The following is a 22,416-nucleotide window of genomic DNA, read 5'->3' as shown; positions in this document are numbered from 1 at the left end:
TGATACCAAATATTTCCTTGCACTAAAAGAAAAAAGATCTGTTTCTGATATTCTGAGAAAAAGGTGTTCATGCATATATTAGGAAAGTTCCCATTGTTGTTGCAGATGAAATATAACACGGATAACCTTACATAAATACTTGAATCAGATTAAATGTTGATTATAAGTCACTCAAACCTAAATCGAAACACTTTTTACTCGTGTTTGCATTTCTGAACTGAATCCTCCAAATCGCAATGGGTTGTGGGCAATTTAGCCGTTATAGTGAGCACGGATCCACACTTCGAAAGTCGACCAGAAATAGTAGACCATTCGGGGACTTCTGTCTTTGGATAGATACTGTTTAGGATAGATAGTATGGACATTGAGACACAGGGTTCTTTTTCAACTCCTAAAGGTTTGGAACAACTTGAGAGCAAGTAAATGATGACCGAGTTTAAATATTTGGGTGTATAATCCCTTTAATATGCAAATTAGTCCTCCCCTCCACTCATAATAAAAACTTTATCGACTAAAATAACTAGCTTCTGGCAGACAGCTTACGCAAGTCGACTTGCGCCAAAAGAGTAACATTGACGATGTATGACGTAGGAATAGCGTAAGCTTTGACTCCTCTTGTTTGACGCCGTTCAAACAAATAGGGCTGGGCAACAAACTCAAGCTCCTCCAACATTTCTCTTTAAAAATTGTCGTTTTAGACACTAATTCGTGACTGATATTTTGTTTTGCTCTATCCTCTGCGCTTCCCGTTCGTCATTACGTTGTGCGTCAAGGGTTACTCTTTTGCCGTAAATCGATGTGTATAGACGGCCGTCTGCCAGAAGCTAGTTAATTTAGTTAATTTAAAAATTGTTATTTTTCTTACACAAATGCATCGCTTCACTTCAGAAGGCCTTTTATTAACACTTTTATCATGGAAAGATGCACTTTGATGGAAAAATATACAGCCATTCACTGCCATTATAAAGCTTGGAAGAGCCAGGACATTTTTTAATACAACTCTGATTGTATTTGTCTGAAAGAAGAATGTCATATAAACCTAGGATGGCTTGGGGGTGAGTAAATAATGGGGTAATTTTCATTTTTGGATGAACTATCCCTTTAATGTAGCTGTATGTGAATGTGAACAGTCTGCAAAGTTGTAAAGCTGAAAGTGCATCATGAATAAAGTTAGTTTATCTCAAAAGAAAGAGTCAACGCTGAACCTCTCAAACGAGTCGTTTGGAGTTCGAATCTATTTTTGCGAAGTTACTATTTGCATAATGCCCGCCTACATTCTGCGTGGACAGGACATCTTGCTGAAACTCGTTCGTGTGGATATCATATCGTCAATACCAAGACGCTGTGCTCTCCGCCGTGAGAGTAAATTCTGTGTATTTTCACTTCCGAATGATGAGGCTGTGAAGAATCAGTGGTTAAAATTCATCTTTACCACGATACCACAGCAATATAATTGCAAACTTTTGCTGTGTTCCCTTCATTTTACTGACGACTGCTTCTCAAATCTCGGAGTTCAATGCGAGACTCGCAAAACGCTTGCTCTAGAAAGATGGGTTAGTACTCAGTTTATTTGGCCCAACTTGCTCTTAAGTCTTAAGTTAAGATCTGACAAGTTAATTTAGGATTTTTAACAATTTGTATTTCAGAAGCAAATCGTAAGTTGATTTAGGATTCTTATCCTATCTTACAAAATCTCATCTTATCTACAGTTAGGATATCTTAAACCCCTCCATCGAGTTCGGTAATCAACTCTCAGTTCTGTTACCAAGCAACCTACAATGCGCAAAGAACTGCTGTGAAGTAAAATGGAAAAACTCTAGAGATTAAAATGAAGAGCCATTCTCTCACGGCCCTCTGCCTAGCCCTGCTCGCCACAGTGGTGCTTTTCATTAAATTAAGTTGATAAGCTTGGTAGAAAAGGTTATGCAATATAAAACCATGTCTGCATTTGTGATCGTAGAAACGACAAACAAGAGCTATTCTATACTGCTCAAAACTCGCGTTTGAATAGTCAGAAGCAAATTCTTAAAACATGAAAACATACTTGCAGCCAGGCTGTGTCTGTGAGTCAGAAGCGCCAGACTGTACAAAGATGCAAAGATGGATTTGCCTATCTTTTTAGAATCAGCCTTTGTGCACAGCTGGCCTTGTACTCTACCAGGTTCTGGAAACAGTTCTCCAAAAAATGCGCAGCACACAGTCGAATATTTTGGTTGTACTGTTCTGCAACAGTGTTGTAAATAAAGCTTAACCACTGTTTTGTAATTGTCCTCTTTTAGAAGGCCAAACAAAGTAGTTTGGCTTTTGCAATGAAAAACACAGCGTCTCCACGACATGGCAGCGCCGGCGGTAACAACTTCTTTCTATGCATATACATTTGGGCGGTGTTATGAAACTCTGCCCCCACATACTGACGTAGATTTGTGGGGGCGTGTTTGAACGAAGTATTTTAGGAAGGCGTGGCTGAGCCTTAACTTTGACAAAGAATATCTCTAGGTTTGAGAGTTTGAGCTTTGTAACTCTGCAGATCTTATACATGCACAAACTGCTACATAACATACAAAAGGAAAACAAGAGATCGCATCATATGACCCCTTTAAAATAGTATAATAGAGGCACTTTAAAGGGGACCTTTTTTGAGTGGAACTAAAAACTTGTTTTTGTGCATGTATCTTTAAATTCACAGCTGCTCCCCATCCTGCTTTCCAGAAGAGGGTGGGGCCTGTACAGCTTGTGCCTCGGATATTCTGCCTAAAACTAAAACATCTATTTGTTTTTTTTTAGGGATGTGCGCATTGTCTAATTTGACAGTCGTTTAAACAAACGTTTTTTAACCGACTAGTCTAAAAGTAAGAAACCCTTAAAAGACGTGTGTGTGTGTGTGTGTGTGTGTGTGTGTATATATATATATATGTGATCACACCTGCCTCATTTAGTTCGGTTAAATTGCACTAGAGTTCGTTGTGCCCCTTGGTGCGGTTCGTTTGGGTAGGTGTGAAAGCAGTAAGTTATGCCGTCTTTGCAAAATCCTAATTACAACATTGTATATATGACATTGTATCATATGATGCTCATAAGTTTCTTCATATTGCGTTAGCATTGTAAAGCACTACAAACCCAAGAACTGAACCCCGAAAAAAGTCCCTCAGACCAGTACTGCTTCTCACAAAAACATCAAAATAAACCAAATTATTAAACGGTCTAAAAATACATATCTGGATCATTTGGCCAAAGACATATTAATTTCCCTTTGGATCTATGTCATCAGGTTCAGATCCAGTTCTTGCATTTAAGTCTCCACACAGCAGCACGTTTCCCTGGGCCTGGAAATGGCTGATTTCTATGTGGATGTTGTTGAGATATTCCTCGTCATGGTAAGGGGACTCCGCTGGGGGAATGTAGATGGCACAGAGATATGTGTCTGTAGTTGAAATGCCAATTTGGTTTAGTTTTAACCAGCAATGAAATTTTTCAACTGTAATAGTAGAAATGTGTTTGGCCAGATCAGAGATGTGTTTGGAACAGGAAGTACCACACCAGAATTCCTCCAGAGTCTCGTCCACGATGGACTGTACTTACTTTGACTGAGGGCACAATTACTTCATAGTAGCCTGAGGGACAGTAGGTAAGCGCATCATTTCGACATCAGGTTTCAGTGAGGATTATAATATCAAGATCTTCGATATGTATTAGAAATTAGAACCAAATGTTAAAGAATTAAGACCCTGAAGACCCCTGATTTCTTCTTGCTAATGGGGACTTGATGGCCAGCAGGTGGACGTGGAGTTGGTGACTGCAGGTTTACAGGTGTGTAGTGAGCCATAGGTGGGTGTGGATGATGTGAGATGCTTGTCCAGCTGACGTCTCTCCTCACAGGGGTTGGGGGGTTGTGTCTGGGTATGTAGGGGTGATTCCTCGCTGGGGTCGGGGGGTTGTGTCTGGGCATGAAGGGGTGAATGAGCCTGTAGTAGGGCTGAACGATTAATCGCACTTTACATGTAATCACACTTAAATCGAGATGGCTTATCCCGATTTTAAGATCATTTCGCAAAGGCTGCGATTATTTTTTATGCGCAGCTTGTCATTGATGTACGGCTCTGTAAACGCTGCTCCATCTGAAAGCACCGTGAGTTTGAGTCACTTATAACATGTATTTGAAAAAGCAACACGCGTCAAACAGCTTTCCAAAACATGAGTAGCATATATGAACCTCTTGTCCAACAACAGACAACATTTAATAACATGCATTTACTCCAAACTCACTTCATAACGACAGTTGAGCTCATCTTTCTGTGAGATGATGTGCCTTCTTACACAGAAAAAGGCAGTCGTGTATTTAAAAAGTCATGTTTAATCAAAGCGTTTCAATCTTCTGTTTATTCAGCTACAGCGATAGGGATTTCCTGGAATGATGCGCTGTGGCGGGGCATATTTATCGTGTTTGCATGAGAGCGCCCTCTGGTGTTCAGATGGAGCAGTATTTACTACTGATCAGCCACACTCCACTGACAAGCTGCGCATAAAATAATCGCAGCCTTTGCCAAATCGCGTGCAGTTTTATTGCGCTTAATCGTTCAGCCCTAGCCTGTAGTGTTCTGAAGTCGGTAGCAGATGTCTCAGTGACGATGGGGTGCGGCCCAGGGCTGCATCTTTAAGGGTCCTTGCAAAAATGCGCACTGCATCTCTGTGCAGGTGGAGTCCATCGTACAGGTGTTGGAGGCCGATGTGGTGGACCAGGTGCACGTTTGGAAGTGTAGAACATCCATGGGAAATTTCAGTGTTGATGTTGTGGATGATGTGCCATGATGTCATGTCGTGAGAGAAGTGTGGAGATAAAAATCTGGGATTCCGGGAAGTTTTTGCTGGTGATTTCTGCCATTTTTCTCACCACATCACCAGTATTGTTGCGCAGCGAGTGAAGGTCATTGGTCCCAGTGTGGTTTATGACACATGAGGGCTGCGTTCGAAACCGCATACTCAATGAGTAGGTACTTAATTTCAATAAGTACGTACTTAACGAGCGCTAAAAGAGTAGATACTTTATAGCCAGATCTTGTTGAGTATGAATGTGAACCGGACATCTGCCATGTTGACGTTATCATGTGACCTACGACGCGTTATCACACGCGCAACAACTTAAAAGACTTGAACGACACGTAATTCATCTGTCTGTAGATATCTTGATATTGATTCAACTTGCTCATTTTGTGGTCTTTTTGAAGAAACTGCTGCCCATTTATTTTGTGAATACATTTAGGGTTGATTTAAGTTCTTATATTTAACCCTATGAATGTGACCCACCGTTTTATCCTTAACGATATCATTTATTTTTATTACGAAATCGTAATAAAACGAATTGTCATCTCTTGAATATGTTGTTAATTTTTTTTATTATTTTATATCCAAACATTTTCATCCACAAGCAAAAGCGGCTTATTGCTTTGATTTCCTCTTGTTTATTTAACTCTCGTTTCATCCCTCAGGCCTAGGCCTATAAATAACAAAAAAAAAATGCTTTTTTAAAAGTATTATAATGAATTATTTAAGAATATATATATTAAGATATTCAACCTTGTAGGTTCTTTTTTCCTGTGTAAAAAATCTCATATTATGTATGCAAACCCATATATATATATTAGGTCTGTCAAACGATTAATCGCGATTAATCGCATCCAAAATAAAAGTTTGTTTTTACATAATATATGTGTGTGTACGGTGTATAATTTTCTATATATAAATACACACACATGTATGTGTATATTTAAGAAATATTTGCATGTATATACTGTGTATATATTAGTGGTGGGCCGTTATCGGCGTTAACGCGAGACTCTTATCGCGCGATAAAAAAAATATCGCCGTTAATCTATTCTCCAAGTTGGGTTGGGAGATGGCTCTACTACACAAGCTATGATGACGCAATCTACCCGCGGCCGCGAGGTAAACCCGGCTGCAACGCATATTCGTCGTCATCTTAAGTAAACACGGCTGTAAGTGAAAGCTGCAACATCCATTATTTGGACTTGGTTCAGATTTAAGCCGTCCGACAAACAGCAGCAAACTATCCGAGTGTGTGGTGGGGTAACGGTTCGGTAAGTTATCACACGACTAATCCGTTCTACCACCTCAAATTCAAAACGAAACATGACATCACTGAATAGCTGCGCGCGCGTATTATTCTCATTCTAATATATCTTAGTGGTGTAACGTTAACACATAATCTCTGTCTACGCCCGATTTAAAGAATCGTTGTTGTGTTTCTTTTTAACTGAAAAGACATCAGTTAGACAATATTATAACTTTAAATTTGGGGACGGGTTTCATAAGCTCCAAGCCATAATAAACATTAGACCTACTTAAGATCTCTGCAGCTAGTGTACTTAAAATTTATTTATCTGCAAAATTATGTTGTATACTTACAGTTTTGCACAATATATGTTCTCAAAACTACATATACCCTTTTTTAAAAAAAAAAAATTAGCAGTTGTTTAGCAGGGTCTGTGTAACCTGTTCTGAAATGGTTTTATTATAAGATACTGTAAATCGTTATCGCAAGAGGCTGCAATGTATATCACAATATAGATTTTAGGCCATATCGCCCATCCCTAATTGATAGCCTATAGTAGTTGATAATAACATAGGCCTACCTAATGTTGCCTACGGACGGTAACAGTACAGAAGTAACCTTTTACAGTCTATGAGTAGAACAGCTTTCTCAAGCAGTTTGTGATGCATTTTGGAAACAGGAGATGAGCCCCTGGTCTAATGCGCCACCTGGCTTGAGAAACCCGTTCTCAAAGACTTAGGCTACTTTTATAGTCATTATTTGGGTAGCACACATATTCTGAATGCCTTCGGCAGAATTCAAATGAGCCATTTTAATCTAGATTAATCTAGATTCATTTCAAAATTAATCTAGATTAATCTAGATTAAAAAAATTAATCTATGCCCACCTCTAGTATATATATTTATATTATATATAAATATTTTATATATAAATAACACATTTTTTTAAAATATATATGCATGTGTGTGTATTTATATATAGAAAATAATTATACTCCATACACACATATATTATGTAAACACAAACTTTTATTTTGGATGCGATTAATCGCGATTAATCGTTTGACAGCCCATATATATATATATATATATATATATATATATATATATATATATATATATATATATATATATATATATATATATATATATATATATATATATATATATATATATATATATATATATATATATATATATATACCTCATAACATCAGTAACTCGACAGCCCTACCTAGAATGGTTTTCCTCAGCGTTTGTAATGTCTGCACAAAGGGCAGCTGTGCGAAGATTCGCCTTTGGAGAAAACTGTTGATTTTGTACTCGAAAAATTTAAGTATCATTAATATTAAAAATTTATATTACCTCAGAATGAATTGCATTGCTATCCCACCCCAAAACATACAATAACAACGATAAATGCTGACCAATACTTAATTATATTACTTTTTACTGAAAATGATAAAATCAATAAAACAAACAAAATGTAATGTATGTCATATGACACAGCTATGCATGATTGAATACACTCTAGATGTGTATATAATGAACATATCTACATTTTCCTTCAAACAATTAAATAAAACATTAATTAAATAATTATATTTTATTTACTGACAACAATGAGAAATATTAATAAATTAGTAAAAGAATGAATGAAAGTCACCATCACACAATAAACAAATGCATATACAAGTCAACACATGAAACAAAGCTTTATTCAAACTACAATCATGTATGTAGGCTACAGGCACTGAACCCCACATCCTTCTGCCGTCTCAACACAGTGGTTCCCATTCTGCTTCACAATCTGAGGCAATAAGGGCTGGTGGAGTGATGGAGGGTCTCGTCCATGGCACCATCTCCAGGATTCAGCTCTGGGCTCCTCATCCTCAGTGCTCACACCAGCCTGCTGACATTTCAGATCCTACAAAAATACACAAACATAACACAAAAGCAGTCATTTTAACCGCACAATGTCATTTGATTTCAGTATTATTTAGAAGACAAAAACGCTTTTTTCCACAAATGCCGCCATCATCTTTCTTTGCAGGTCCTGCTCCACCACAAAAGATCTGCAGCAAATACACAGAAATCAAGAATCAGAAAAGTGCTGTAATAGCTCTGTTTGAAATTACAATTAAAATAAACTACAACTAAATATTTAAATAGTTGTTGTTATTCATTTCTGTAGTATACTCACTCAAAGCCTTTGATGGCAGCATTCAGCTTCACAAGCCACTCTCCACTGGATAAACAGACATCTGTCCCCATAACATCCAGACAAGACTCACGTTACCTATGATTTATGAGCTCAACACTACATGTTGAGGTTGTTTTAACTTTTTATCCAACATAAATGTCCCTCAATTTATCAACTACAGTACTAATGGATAACTTATGTTTAGTTACTTTATAGATTTGTTCTACATAATAGTCAAGTCAAGTCATCTTCATTTATATAGCGCTTTTAACAATGTAGATTGTCTCAAAGCAGCTTTACAGAGATAAGCGTATAATTTAAGGTAACAGAGATTGTTTCGGCTTTACAGCAGAGTTAAGTTATTTCCATCTAAAGTTAGTTTTAATTGATTTGGTTCCGTCGCAATGATCATTTGTTATTAAATTAGGGGCCGCTAAGACGACACCATTCTCTCTACACAAACTTTAAACGCGAACCTGTGAGAAACGCTGATGGCGTTCACAAGCGCATTTAGAATGGGTTCTATAGTTATGTGCGTTTGAATATACGCAGGTTTGGAATTCCCTACAAGCCAAGCCTAAACAAAATACTTGTCTTTCCTTATAAATTTAGATAAGGAATTTTATTTTATTTGTTGCTTTGGGGTAGGACCGCGAGACGAATTTTCCCGACAACGCCTTATCTGTAGAGTGGTAGTGGGATCCTCCATAGGGAGAGACTAGTTGGCACTTCAGCACTGCGTTGTCATCGGTCCAGGTGAAGGTCCTTCGTCAGATCTGGATACGGCCTGGATCCGGCAGGCTGCAGGAAAAACCTTGGGATAAAAACAGACACTAAAATTAGCGTAGATGCCATTCTTCTCATGATGTAACGAGTACATCAGGATTTTTGGGAAGTGTTCCCGGTTCCGGCTGACCTAATCTATGCAGCATAACATTAAATTATAGAAGTCTATAATGTATTATGTGAAAGCTAGGTCAAAGAGATGTGTCTTTAATCTGGCTTTGAACTGACAGAGTGTGTCTGCTTCCCGGACAATGGTAGGAAGACTGTTCCAGAGTTTTGGTGCTAAATAGGAAAAGGATCTACCGCCAGCAGTCGATTTTGATATTCTAGGTATAATCAACTGGCCGGAATTTTGAGATCGTAATAGACATGACGGACTATAATGCGTTAAGAGCTCGCTCAAGTACTGCGGAGCTAAACCATTCAGTGCTTTGTAAGTAATCAGCAATATTTTAAAATTTATGCGATGTTTAAAGGGGTCATATAATGGTACATGCACTTTTACAAGTTGATTGCACTGAAATGTCTGTTGGCAGTGCCTGTACACAACCATCCTATCATGATAAAAATCCATTCAGTGGTTTTGTTTTAATCTCCTTATATGTTTGACCCTCTCTGAAATCAAGCCGTTCGATATTGTGACGTCATAATATCCAACGCCCCTCCCGCTATTGTGATTGACAGCCATGTTTCAACACAAGACCCGCCCTGAGCGAGCTGTGACAGCTGTCGTCATAGTAGTCCGCCATTGTTGTTATGCTGGAGTAGAATGGCGTCTAAGCAATTATGGTGTTCAGTTCTTAGATGTAATAAGGAACACAGCAGTCATTTGGATGTTCCTAAATCCGAGCCGTTGAAGATGCAGTGGCTGAGTTTTGTTTTTGAAGCGATATGCCCAAAGGATTGACGCGGGGATTCCCTCACGGGAATTCCCCACGATCGTCTGTGCTTTCATGTTTGCGCGAATCATTTCACACCAGACAGCTTTACAAACGAGAAAAAACGGATCGGTACCAACGTGTTCCTGCTGAACCTCCAGAAGATGTGAGTGTAATGTTTTATTAACCTTTATATTAGTATTTATATTAATCTTTGCGAAATTTGCAAGCCTTGCTGCAGGCTTCACGATGAATGCGTCTAAGGTTTACTCTCAGGGTACATTACGGCATGTTTTCTATGTACAACATTCTCAATATATTTCATAATCCCACGTCTATAATGAACAACGCGTGGTTATTGTGTAATTGTGTGTAGAAACGGTGTATGCACAGAGCAGAGGGGTGGGGTGAGCAAAGCTCATTATCATTTAAAGACACATGCACTGAAACGGCGTGCTGAAAACAGAGCTGTTTTTGACCAGGTAAAATTAGTGTTTTCTTACAATACTAATGAGAATTTTTAATTAAAGTATATTACAAACTTTTAATTTAGACCCTAAAGAATCATATTAGCTTGTACAAAAATGGCATTATATGACCCCTTTAATAGGGAGCCAATGCAGTTTTGACAGAACTGGGCTAATATGGTCATACTTCCTGGTTCTGGTAAGAACTCGAGCTGCTGCGTTTTGAACCAGCTGTAGTTTGTTTATTAAGCGTGCAGGGCAACCACCTAGTAGAGCATTACAATAATCTAGCCTTGAGGTCATGAACTAATTGTTCCGCATTTGTCAATGAGAGCATATGGCGTAATTTAGATATATTTTTAAGATGGAAAAATGCAGTTTTACAGATACTAGACACGTGACTTTCAAATGAAAGATTGGTATCAAAGAGCACACCCAGGTTCCTAACCGACGACGAAGACTTAACAGAGCAGCCATCAAATGTTAGACAGTATTCTAGATTATTACGTGAGGAAGTTTTTTGTCCAATAATTAGAAACTCTGTTTTTTCAGAATTTAGAAGTAGGAAATTACAAGTCATCCAATGTTTTATATCCGCTATGCATTCCGTTAATTTTGTGAATTGATAAGTTTCGTTAGGTTTTGAAGAAATATAGAGCTGAGTATCATCGGCATAACAGTGAAAGCTAATGCCATGTTTCCTAATGATATCTCCTAAGGGTAGCATGTACAGAGTGAACAGCAGCTTTCCTAGTACTGAGCCTTGTGGTACGCCATACTGAACTTGTGATCGATAAGGCATCTCTTCATTTACTGCTACAAACTGATAACGGTCAGTATGATTTAAACCATGCTAGTGCATTTCCCGTAATGCCAACATAATGTTCTAATCTATTTAAAAGAACGTTGTGGTCGATGGTGTCAATTGCAGCACTAAGATCGAGTAACACTAATAGAGAGATACAACCACGATCGGATGATAAGAGCAAATCATTTGTGACTCTAACGAGAGCTGTTTCGGTACTATGGTACGGTCTAAATCCTGACTGGAAATCCTCGCAGATATCATTTCTTTCAAGAAAGGAACACAGTTGTAAGGATACTGCCTTTTCTAATATCTTTGACAGAAAAGGTAGATTCGAGATCGGCCTGTAATTGACTAATTCTGAAGGATCAAGTTGCGTTTTTTTAACAAGCGGTTTAATCATAGCCAGCTTAAAGTTTTTTGGTACGTATCCTAGAGACAAAGACGAATTAATGATATTAAGAAGAGGATCTATGACCTCTGGAAGCATCTCTTTCAGTAGCTTAGTCGGTATAGGGTCTAACATACATGTTGTAGATTTAGATGATTTAATGAGTTTAGTAAATTCTTCCTCTCCTATAGCAACGAATGAATCAAATTTTTCCTCAGGGAGACTACAATGCACTGCCTGATGTGATACTGTAGTAGACGGTTGCATAGTTATAATTTTGTCCCTGATATTATCAATCTTATAAGTGAAGAAGTTCATAAAGTCATTACTGCTGTGCAGGGATGGAAATTAACTTTTTTGTCCACCGGCCACTGTGGCTGGTGGATTTCAAAATCTACCAGCCACTCAATGTTTTTACCAGCCACTTTCTTATTTTTAACCGACAATGTGTAACTGCATGTGAAAATTAATACCACTTAAAAATGAAAATTCTGTCATCATATACTCACCCTCATGTTGTTTTAAACCTGTATGAATTTCTTTCTTCTGCTGAACAGAAAGGAAGATATTTAGAAGAATGTCAGTAACCAGACAGTTTCTGGTCTCATTGACTTCAATAGTAGGAAAAAAATATACCATGGAAGTCAATGAGACCAGAAACTGTCTGGTTACTGACATTCTTCTAAATGTTCAGCAGAAGAAAGAAATTCATACAGGTTTGAAACAACATCAGGGTGAATGACAGAATTTTCATTTTAAAGTGGAGTATCCCTTTAAGCAGTTTATTTAATCTCAAGTCTCAATGAAATACTGACATTTACTATTTCTCTCTTATACACTCTTTCTCTCATATATATATATATATATATATATATATATATATATATATATATATATATATATATATATATATATATATATATATATATATATATATATATATATATATATATATATATATATATATATTTCTATTTTTTACCTGGATGTGGCATTTGGATGATTTGTGGTATTTTATGGCTTCCAGTTTTACGTTTTTAGTCCCAACAATGAAACTATTAGGCCCTGTTTACATGAGAACGCTCGCGGGTGAAAAGAGAGAGTAAAAAATATTTTATCAGATGTGCCTTTCGTTTAGACGGCGACGGCGTTTTTGGGGCTTAAAAACGCAAAAAAGTGAAACCACCCTTCAGAGTGGAAATCTTAAAAACGCTCCACCGTCGCGTTCCCGAATAGCGTTCGCGAATAGCGCGTCAGGCGCGAGTGATTTCAATGTTAAGTTAATGCAAAGATGTTTTCTCTGCAGACCTCTTAACCAGCTCTTAACGCCTGCGATGTAACGCCACATTTTTTTTTGAAAGTGTGCCTCTAAAAGTGTCCGCTGTCTGTGTGAAACAGTATGCTATTTTTATTTACCCGCCACGGTGGCCGGTAGGTGAAGCGAGTTTACCCGCCACGACACAAAATCACCCGCATTTGGCTGGTGGCGGGTGCTAATTTCCATCCCTGCTGCTGTGTTGCTTGGAAACTTCGGTGCTTGAAGCTTTATTTTTCGTTAGTTTAGCCACCGTTTCAAATAAATACCTAGGATTATGTTTATTTTCTTCTAATAGGGTTGAAAAATAAGCAGATCTAGCAGCTTTTAAAGCCATTTTTCTGGCTGCTCTCTTAAGGGCCCGAGTGTGCTCGTTGTACCACGGCGTTGGACTATTTTCTTTAATCTTCTTTAAGCGCAACGGAGCAACTGTGTCTAAAGTGCTGGAAAAGAGAGAGTTAAACGTTTCTGTTGTAATATCTAGTTCTTCTAAGCTATCTGAGATGCTGAGATGATGAAACTGATTAGGAAGATTATTAATAAAGCAATCTTTAGTAGCAGAAGTGATAGGTCTCACATATTTAAAACACGGAGTCGGCTTTGCAGCCTTGGCTAAATGCAAATTACACGAGACTAGGTAATGATCTGAGATGTCATCGCTCTGCTGCAGAATTTCAACGGCATCCACATCTATTCCGTGTGATAATATTAGATCTAGAGTATGATTACGACGATGAGTAAGTCCTGACACGTGTTGTCTAACTCCAATTGAATTTACAATGTCTTTAAATGCCAATCCCAATGCATCTTTTTCATTATCGATGTGTATATTAAAATCACCAACAATTAGTACTTTATCTGCAGTCAATATTAATTCTGATAGAAAGTCCGCAAATTCTTTGATAAAGTCTGTATGGTGCCCTGGTGGCCTGTATACAGTAGCCAGCACAAATCTCCAACGTGATTTATCGTTTACACTATATATTTTTACATTAAGCACCAATGCTTCAAAAGAATTATATTTAAAACTTGATTTCTTAGTGGTATTGAAACTATTACTATAAATTACAGCAACACCACCCCCTTTGCGTTTCAGACGAGGCTCATGTTTATAACGGTAATCTTGCGGGGTTGATTCATTTAAAGTAATGTAATCGTTTGGTTTTAGCCAGGTTTCTGTCAAACACAGCACATCTAGGTTATTATCTGAAATCATATCGTTAACAACGAGTGCTTTTGAAGTAAGCGATCGAATATTCAGCAACCCAAGCTTTAGCATTTGCTCATCTGTATTATAGTTGTTTTTTATTTGTTGAACATCAATTAAATTTTTAACCTTAGTTGGGTTTAAACGTTTTTTGGATTTCCAAATTCGGGGAACAGACACAGTCTCTATATGATGATAGCTAGGTGAAAGAGGCTCTATGTGATAGGATTTATCTGACCTTGGTGACGCGAGGCCGCTAGCAGACAGTCGGTTAAGCCAGTCTGTCTGCTTCCTGACCTGAGCCCCAGATTGTCATGTTTGAGCTCTAAGACTATGAGCCATATTACTAGAGAGAAGAGCAGCACCATCCCAGGAGGGATGAATACCATCTCTTTTCAACAGGTCAGGTTTGCCCCAAAAACTTTTCCAATTGTCTATGAATTCTATATTATTAAGCGGATATTAATAGCACACATTCATCACTCAGATGTCTATTTCATGTTACATTTCAAGATTTTCCTGTCAGATGTAAATAGACATTTAAAATAAGCGTCTTTATGATGTATGGTTTATGTAAATCTTACTGGAGCTCCCCTGTTAGCTAACGTTATACATAATAAAACGTGTTTTTACAGCAAAATCACAACTATACTACACTTTGTAACGTCTTTACACCTTCAACAATTCAACAGTTTACTCTACAGTAGTTCAGCACATGCAATTTTAACACAAGGAACTGTGTTTACTCACATTTGAAAGCACCCGCGTCGCTTATCTCTGCGATGTTTGATAATGACGTATCCTCTCGCGTGGCCTCCTGGGATAGAAGAGTATCCATCAGTTGAGCACTCGAAAATCTGGCCGGAAAAAGTAAGCCATCCGGGAACTTCTCGCCTACTCTTTTATGAAAACTGATGTTTCGAACGTACTGCTTCCTTCACGTACTGTTTTCGCCTACTATATAGTAGGAAAGTAGGCATATTCGGACACACTTAAGTCCGAATCTCGCGATAATTAGTACGTCACCCAGGTAATTCTCGCCTACTCTTTTAGATTCGTACATACTTTTTCGCTCGCCTACTCTTTTTCCCATACTAAATAGTAGGGAAGTATGCGGTTTCGAACGCAGCCGAGGAGTCTCCTGTGAAGTCTCTGATAATCTGGTGGGCGTGGCCAGTTGTGCTGCATCATTTTGCAGAGACTTTCTGATGTGGGAAGAGTTTCTGTGGGTCCAAGAACTTTCCATTGAGTCCATGAGGAGGAAAACATCTGGATCAGGTTCTGGAGGGTGGGCAGTGGAGGGTTGTCTTTCTGCAGCTGTCTGTGTTTGTGTAGTCTGTAGTGTGTTCTCTGAATTCAGTGAAGTCCATTTCCAGCAAAGCTAAACGGTCTCTCAGTCAACGGTCTGATGGTGAAGGTGAAGGAATCGCTGGGCCTTCCTTCTCAGAGTCTGTGCCGTTTGCATGAGGCTCTTCTCTCTCCTCCTCTACTCTGGCCTTCAGCAGGGGAAAATCTCCTCGAATGAGTCCAGGCTTGCCTTATTGCCTTGCAGAAAGAAAGTGCCTTTAGTATAGTAAGTTATGGTGAGAATTGGGTTGTCTGTGTCCAGAATTTTATCTTTGCATATAGTTAGTCGCAGTTCCAACTCGACCAATTCCTCCTTTAAAAATGTGCTTGTATTCCTCACAGAGGGCTGATTTCCATGCAGTTATCAAAATGGTGTAGAAGATAAGGTTGTTCTTGATTCTTCTCCCATTGAGTTCAATGTAGTCAGTGTACAAGATCAGGGTTGTCTCTGAGAGTTTTCTGTTTTTTTCGGGCCTGTACCAGGGTTTCCGTTGTCCAATAATTGCCGGACATTGGCCGGAAAAAAAATGAAATGTCCGACAAAATTATCTGAATTTGAGAATAAGCCTAAAATGTATAAAGCAAAAATACACCGACCTTTGGCTATGTTATAAAGGAACAGGCTCTACCGTTTGAAAGTTATTAAACAACATCGCATGCTGCATTTCAAATAAAGCGCACGCCTAAAACAGCTGTAATATAGACCTAAACAACGAACGAATGAGTGAGGCGTTTCAAATATTGCCAGGCCCAGGCAGACTAGCCTTAAAAGCTTTTTCAGAGGCCAGACGCGACGGACGATGGTGAATCAGGAACGCCTGAAGCCTCAGATGTCCAGACAGCTCCACCACCACCGGAGAAAAAGCCGAAGTGTAGGGCGTATCGGTCGGAATGGAGTGACAAGTTCCCATGGCTAAGATGTGAGGTAGTTGATGGTAACTAAAAAATGTTCTGTTCGCACTGCGAAAAGGCAGGACGACGCAACGGATTCACAAGAGGGTCGAATAATTTGAGAATGTCTGCTCTCATTGAACATAGTCAGAGTAATGACCATGTTGCGGCGCTCAATTTAACGCCACAGCAGGTTGCGATGAAAGACCACTGTGACAAGTCCACGGAAACTTCTAAGAAAAAACTATGCTCTCAGCTCAAAATTGTATTCCACATGTCAAAACATGATCTCCCATCTAACCATTTTGTAGCACAGACTGAGCTACTGCAAGCTCTCGAGGCTCCAGATTTTGTCACCACCGATGGCATTTATTGCCACAGCTACTCTATGGATGATATGGAGAGGGCATTAGAACACGTCGTGGTGGAATAGATATTACTGCGCCGAAGTCGAAGTGCTTCCAAGCACTTGCTATGGTATTCCGCCATACAATATAGTTATCCATTTTACACGCTTAGAAAAGCGCAATGTTTTGTTTTGTGTCACCGTCCTAGGTCGAGTTACACTATGCGAGTAACTGTATTTAAATAGGGAAAACGTGGAGGTGTTTTGTAGCTTCTCTGCTTGGCACATATTGAATGAACTGGGCTAACAAAGTTTCGCCGCAAGACAGAGCGATTTAGTGCACGCACTGAGACGAGAGAGGTATGTATCAACTCGTCTTAGTTAAGGGAATAACATAGTTTAATATGAAAAAACGGTGGAGTATCCCTTTAACAAGTTTATTGTATTTGATCAAAGTGGCCCTCCAGTACAGAGTTTGGACAACCCTGAAATAGACCCACTGGGGTTATTTAGCTATTCTTACTACTAAAGCATAAAAATACCATATGTTTGCAGATATTTAGGAAACATGCCGAGTTCACATACTCGTTTCTCTGAAAAACAATGCTACAGCCAGTAATTTTACTTTGAAATGTGTGTTCCGTGTCGGAATGTCTCTTTTTGTTTTGGTCTGTGCGATACTCCAAGTAATTAATACTTGTTTAACAAATGATTATGACAAGAAGTCGACAGATTTCATTTATCAAGTGACGAGAGTGAGGTGAGCTGACTGACAAGACGATGGCGAAAGATTTGGTTTCAAAGCGAAATGTAAAAGCACCTATTTGGCAATATTTTGGATTTAAATAGGGAACTTTCAAACATTGAGGCAATCTGTAAACTTTTCCTGATAAATGTGGCAGCATGCCGAGGTACCACTTCTAATTTACACTCACAACTTCAAGTGCAACACAAGAATGAGGCTGCCGTGCTTATTTTTGTTAATAAAAATAATGCTTAAGTTTTGTTAATAAAAGCTCTGTTTAAATTAAGTTGGTTTGTTTTTCCAAAAATCTCCATAAAATCATGCTTTAAGATGAAGTTTTAGTGCCAAAAACCACAAAAATAGGATTTTATTTTACTGAAATGTTTAATTTGTAAATGTTTTCTCATGCACTGCATCACTTCTCTGCATTCCCCTATATAGTGGTTCTGGTGAAAGCCTGTTTGTAACACAGTCTGTGACAAAAGCAGTCCGAACTGAAAGACGACATACTAGATCAACTAAGAGACCAGAGTCCATCTCTGATGATACTGGTGATGATGGAGAGGGGGTCACCAGCAGACTCCCAGCGAATGAAGACACAGAGTTTGAAGAGGGAAGTGAAGGTCTGCATGCGGTGTGCCCAAAAAGAGGAAAAAGGATTGATTATGTTCCCCCTCAAAAAGCTACTTTTCCCTTTTTGTTGAAATCGCACAGACAGCGGCACCTGCCCATGAAGAAGCACCAGATTCTAGAGGTGGCGTTTATTCATGTTATCTATTTGTGTATTATGTCATTTTAAAATTACGTTCTGTCTGATAAAATGCGTCTGGAGCCGTATTCACAAAACTTCTTTAAAGGGGTCATCGGATGCAAAATTCCTTTTTTATAATTTTTTTTGTTTTATCCTCAAAAAGCCTAAACACACTCAATAATCAAGCCGTTTGTATTTTCTGATGCAATATGATGGTAAAAAGGGTGTTGTTTTACACAACCATTGAGAAATTTTAACCAAAGTATGTTACAAACTTTACATGAAGACCCTAAAGAATCATACCAACTTGTGGGAAATGGGCATCCGATGACCCCTTTAAGGCCAAAATTAGCTCCTAACTTACTGATTTAGGAGAAACTCTTAAAATAATGGGCGTGTCAGTCCTAGTTTTAGGAGTCCTACATTTTTTTCCACAAAGCATTTTAACACTAAAACAGGTCCTAAATCTGTAAAACATTAGGAGTATTCAAGAGGACTCCCTAAGTCACTAAAACCAAATCGCAAACAATCCTAATGGCTGTTGCTGGCAATCCGCCTCGTCTCGAGCTGATTAGATTGATGGTTTGAATGTGCTCCTCCCAAACTTTGTTTATAAAGTATAATTTGTCGCTTCTCGAGATGCAGACATTTAAGAGGCTGACAATTAGCTGAACATATACTAGTTTAATTAGTGACACAGCCTACATTTTAAAACCTTTATTTGAATATGGCAACATTTTTATTTTAAAATCTTTATTTGAAAATGGCATCATTTTGTATTTTAAAACCTTTTTTTGAATATGGCAACATGATAGGCTACCTCATTCTAAAATATTTCCGATTAAATCGCTGACATCCACCACCAGCCAATCACCTTTTTCTTTTTCTTTTTTCCATCAGCCAAACACTGTGGTCATAGTTAGTAAGCGTATTGACATAATCCATAGCAACGAGGTCAACCCCACCCTTTTTCTCAGCTTAAGTCTTCTCTCTATTCCTTAGTAAAAGTTGGTCTCAGCAGATTTGTGAATGGGTTTTAAGAGAAAACTCTTAACTAAGAACTTTTATTGTCATTTAGGAGAACTCTTAGTGGTAAGATAAAATGTTTTGTGAATACGGCCCCTGGTCTCTAGGAAAAAATAAATAAAAAATTGTACTTTACTGTCACTGGTTGTTATAATGCTATCACTGTCATTTAAATGTAATTATTACATGGCTTGGCTGAATTCCAATGTAGAATGCGGTCTGTTATTTCTTGATAACAGACCGCTGCGAAGTATAACAGACCGTTGCCATGAAAAACAGCGCGTTGCTATGGACGCGGAACGGACTATTTTCTTTGGCGGAAGCAATACAATCGTTTTTAAATGAATAAACTCCTTTTTAAATAAATAATTTGTGTCAAATTATTTATTTATTTTGTAGGTAGCCATGTAATGGCTCCGCTTCGCGTCGGGATCCCGTTCAGCCTGTCGGGGTTGTTATTCACTATAACAACCGGCTCACTATACATTATCCCTTACTTAATTTATGCATGTTTATTATTTGTTGTATTTCTTTTTTAGAACTCAGAAATTGGAGGGTTCCTCAAATGCATAAAGAAAATCAAGGAGGGTTATGTAAAAACAGGAAGAGCAATCAGTCCATATATGCTGGAGTCTCGGTAAGTTCTAATTAATAACAAACAAAATATAAATATAATTGTAAAATAAATAAATAAATATTAATAATAAAATAAATATTTAATGCACGTATTTTTTAACGTTTTTAATGAAAAACATGAACTTTGTTTCAGGCTAAATGATAACTCTGAGGGGGATGACCACAACAGTGATCATGAAGTCACAAAAGTGGTATGTAATTACTGCAGACTTTATAGTACAAAATATGCTTGTGTAACTAATTTTTGTTTTGATATCCTCTAAAAAATAATTCTCCTGTAGAATATCCATGCAATTTTTTTTTTTTTTGCTGAGACAGACTAAATCCAGAAGAACTGCGGGAACGTCTCCAAGATGCTTGAAGAAACCTTCATGCAAAGCTACCTGAAAAACTATGCGCAAGTGTACCTGGACAAAAGCTGTTTTAAACACAAAGGGTCGTTACACCATATATTGATTTGAATTAGTTAATAGAAGTTAAATCATAAATAAATTCAATTTGTGATTTTATTTTTGAAAGCATTCTCACTTTACAGCATTTTAACACAAGTGCCAGTACTTTTTACAGTACTGTAGCTTTGCAGGAAGGTTTCTTCAAGCATCTTGGAGATGTTCCCGCAGTTCTTCTGGATTTAGTTTGTCTCAGCAAAAAATTAACATTAACATGCCTATGACTTTTGCACAGTAATATATATATATATATATATATATATATATATATATATATATATATATATATATATATATATATATATATATATATATACACACACATTATATATATATATATATATATATATATATGTATATATGTGTATGTGTGTGTGTGTGACCCCGCCTGTGAAACCCCGGCTAAAGTTGCAGAATCGAATTATGAGTTAACGAGCGTCAAAGTAGTCATAGCCATAAAAATGACAAAAATAGGCTGTTTATTGCTGTAAATGATAGATTATACCAATGGTTTTGAGATGCAATACTTGCGTTTTCATTTATAACATGATAAATACTGAAATTAATGATTTTGACACTTTTGTCAAATTTTGTGAAAAAAAATTTGCGTGGGCTTCCTAAACATTGATTTCAATCGTCTCTGGGTTTATTTCGCGCAGCAACACTGCTGATTCTTATATCATTAGGTTCACGGACTTCTTTTCTGTGTCTTTTCTATTAGAAAGAGTAAAAACAGACTTTAATATCAATCCGCGAATGGTAATCAGGTCAACACAATGAAGAAAAAAAAAGAGATGTCAGCCGCGTTTAGATGTCTGTGGTGATTTTTTTTCTTGTCATAGCCAATATTTTAAGAACTGCTTATTTGTTTTGTAGCTCAGTATTGACCTGTTTTACAAAACTTTAAGAATTTTTCCACTGATGTCTCATATATCACTAAAAAGGGGAGAATCTCAGCTTTAATGTGTCTTATGGCACATATGCAGGATAACTATGGATCAAATGTGTTGCAGTTTTAACAAATAACCTATTTTTAAATTGGAATTTCTCAAAAATATGATTTTCTGAGCCCGAATTTTAGCAAATCTTTGACATGGCCTTACTCAGTCAATATCAAGATATCAAGGTTATATTTTCACAGAATGTTCTTTACATTGTGTAGGATGATTTTATGTAGAAAACATTGAATCACAAAAAAATGACTTTAGCTGGGTTTTCACAGGCAAGGTCACATATGTCCATATCCATGAGTGCGGGTCCATGAGTGCTGAACAGCCGCCGACGGCCTGGGGCTCACACCTCGAAAACGTCTAAACAAATTGCCAAATAGACGCTGTGTTTACAAATCGCATATCTGAGGTCTAAATAACTACATTCTCGCCTAAAAAAAAACCTCTTAAAACTAGGGCTGCCCCTGACTAAAGATTTTAAGGCATGATGTATTCTCCTAGGATTTCCTGATACTTCCTGATACAGTGAATCTATTTTGCCTTCCACACGCTGCAGGTTTCCAGTGCCAGAGGATGCAAAGCAGCCCCAGAGCATCACCGAGCCATCACCATGCTTAACTGTAGACAGTGTTCTTTTCAGCATACGCTTCATTCTTCTTCCCCCAGACATACCGCTGATCCATGGGGCCAAAACTTTGAGCAAACTGGACCCGACTTTACTTGTGCTTTTGTGTCAGTAGTGGGATGTACATCTTGGAGTTCTGGCATGTGTGTAGTACGCGCCTTACTTTGCTTTTGCTGAAACCTCAGTGCCTGTTGCCACCAAGTCTTGCTGCAGGTCTTTTGCAGTCACTTGAGGGTTTTTCTGAACCTGCCTTCTCAGAAATCTGGTTGCAGCTGGTGATAGCTTCCTTTTTCTGCCCCGTCCAGGTAGTGTAACCACTTTTCTTTATTTTTTTAAATCCCAACAGAGATTTTCTATGGGGTTCTATTAAATCAGGTGACTGTGATGGCCACTGTAGAATCTTCCAGGACTACTTCTGCAACCATGCCTTGACGTATGCTTGAGGTCATTGTCCTGTTGGAAGTGTCCAATAATGCCTGAGTTTGGAGCGATATCCTATGTCTATGACAAAAAAAAAATTAAGTTGAAAAA

General features: G+C 38.0%; 1 protein-coding gene across 1 annotated transcript in view; it reads left to right on the top strand.

Moving 5' to 3' along the window:
- Positions 1-22,416, top strand: part of pho (phoenix) — a 37,098-nt gene that overhangs the window by 10,129 nt on the left and 4,553 nt on the right. Inside the window, exons 2-4 of the mRNA XM_081366210.1 lie at positions 17,890-18,202; positions 19,765-19,862; positions 19,995-20,052. Of these exons, the coding sequence (XP_081222336.1) occupies positions 17,890-18,202; positions 19,765-19,862; positions 19,995-20,052 (469 nt within the window). The remainder of the gene's footprint in view (positions 1-17,889; positions 18,203-19,764; positions 19,863-19,994; positions 20,053-22,416) is intronic.

The sequence above is a fragment of the Scardinius erythrophthalmus genome, assembly GCF_964197995.2.
Source record: "Scardinius erythrophthalmus genome assembly, chromosome: 5".
Lineage (NCBI taxonomy): Eukaryota > Metazoa > Chordata > Actinopteri > Cypriniformes > Leuciscidae > Scardinius > Scardinius erythrophthalmus.
The sequence above is the reverse complement of the archived record's forward strand: the minus strand, read 5'-3'. Positions and strand labels throughout refer to the sequence as shown.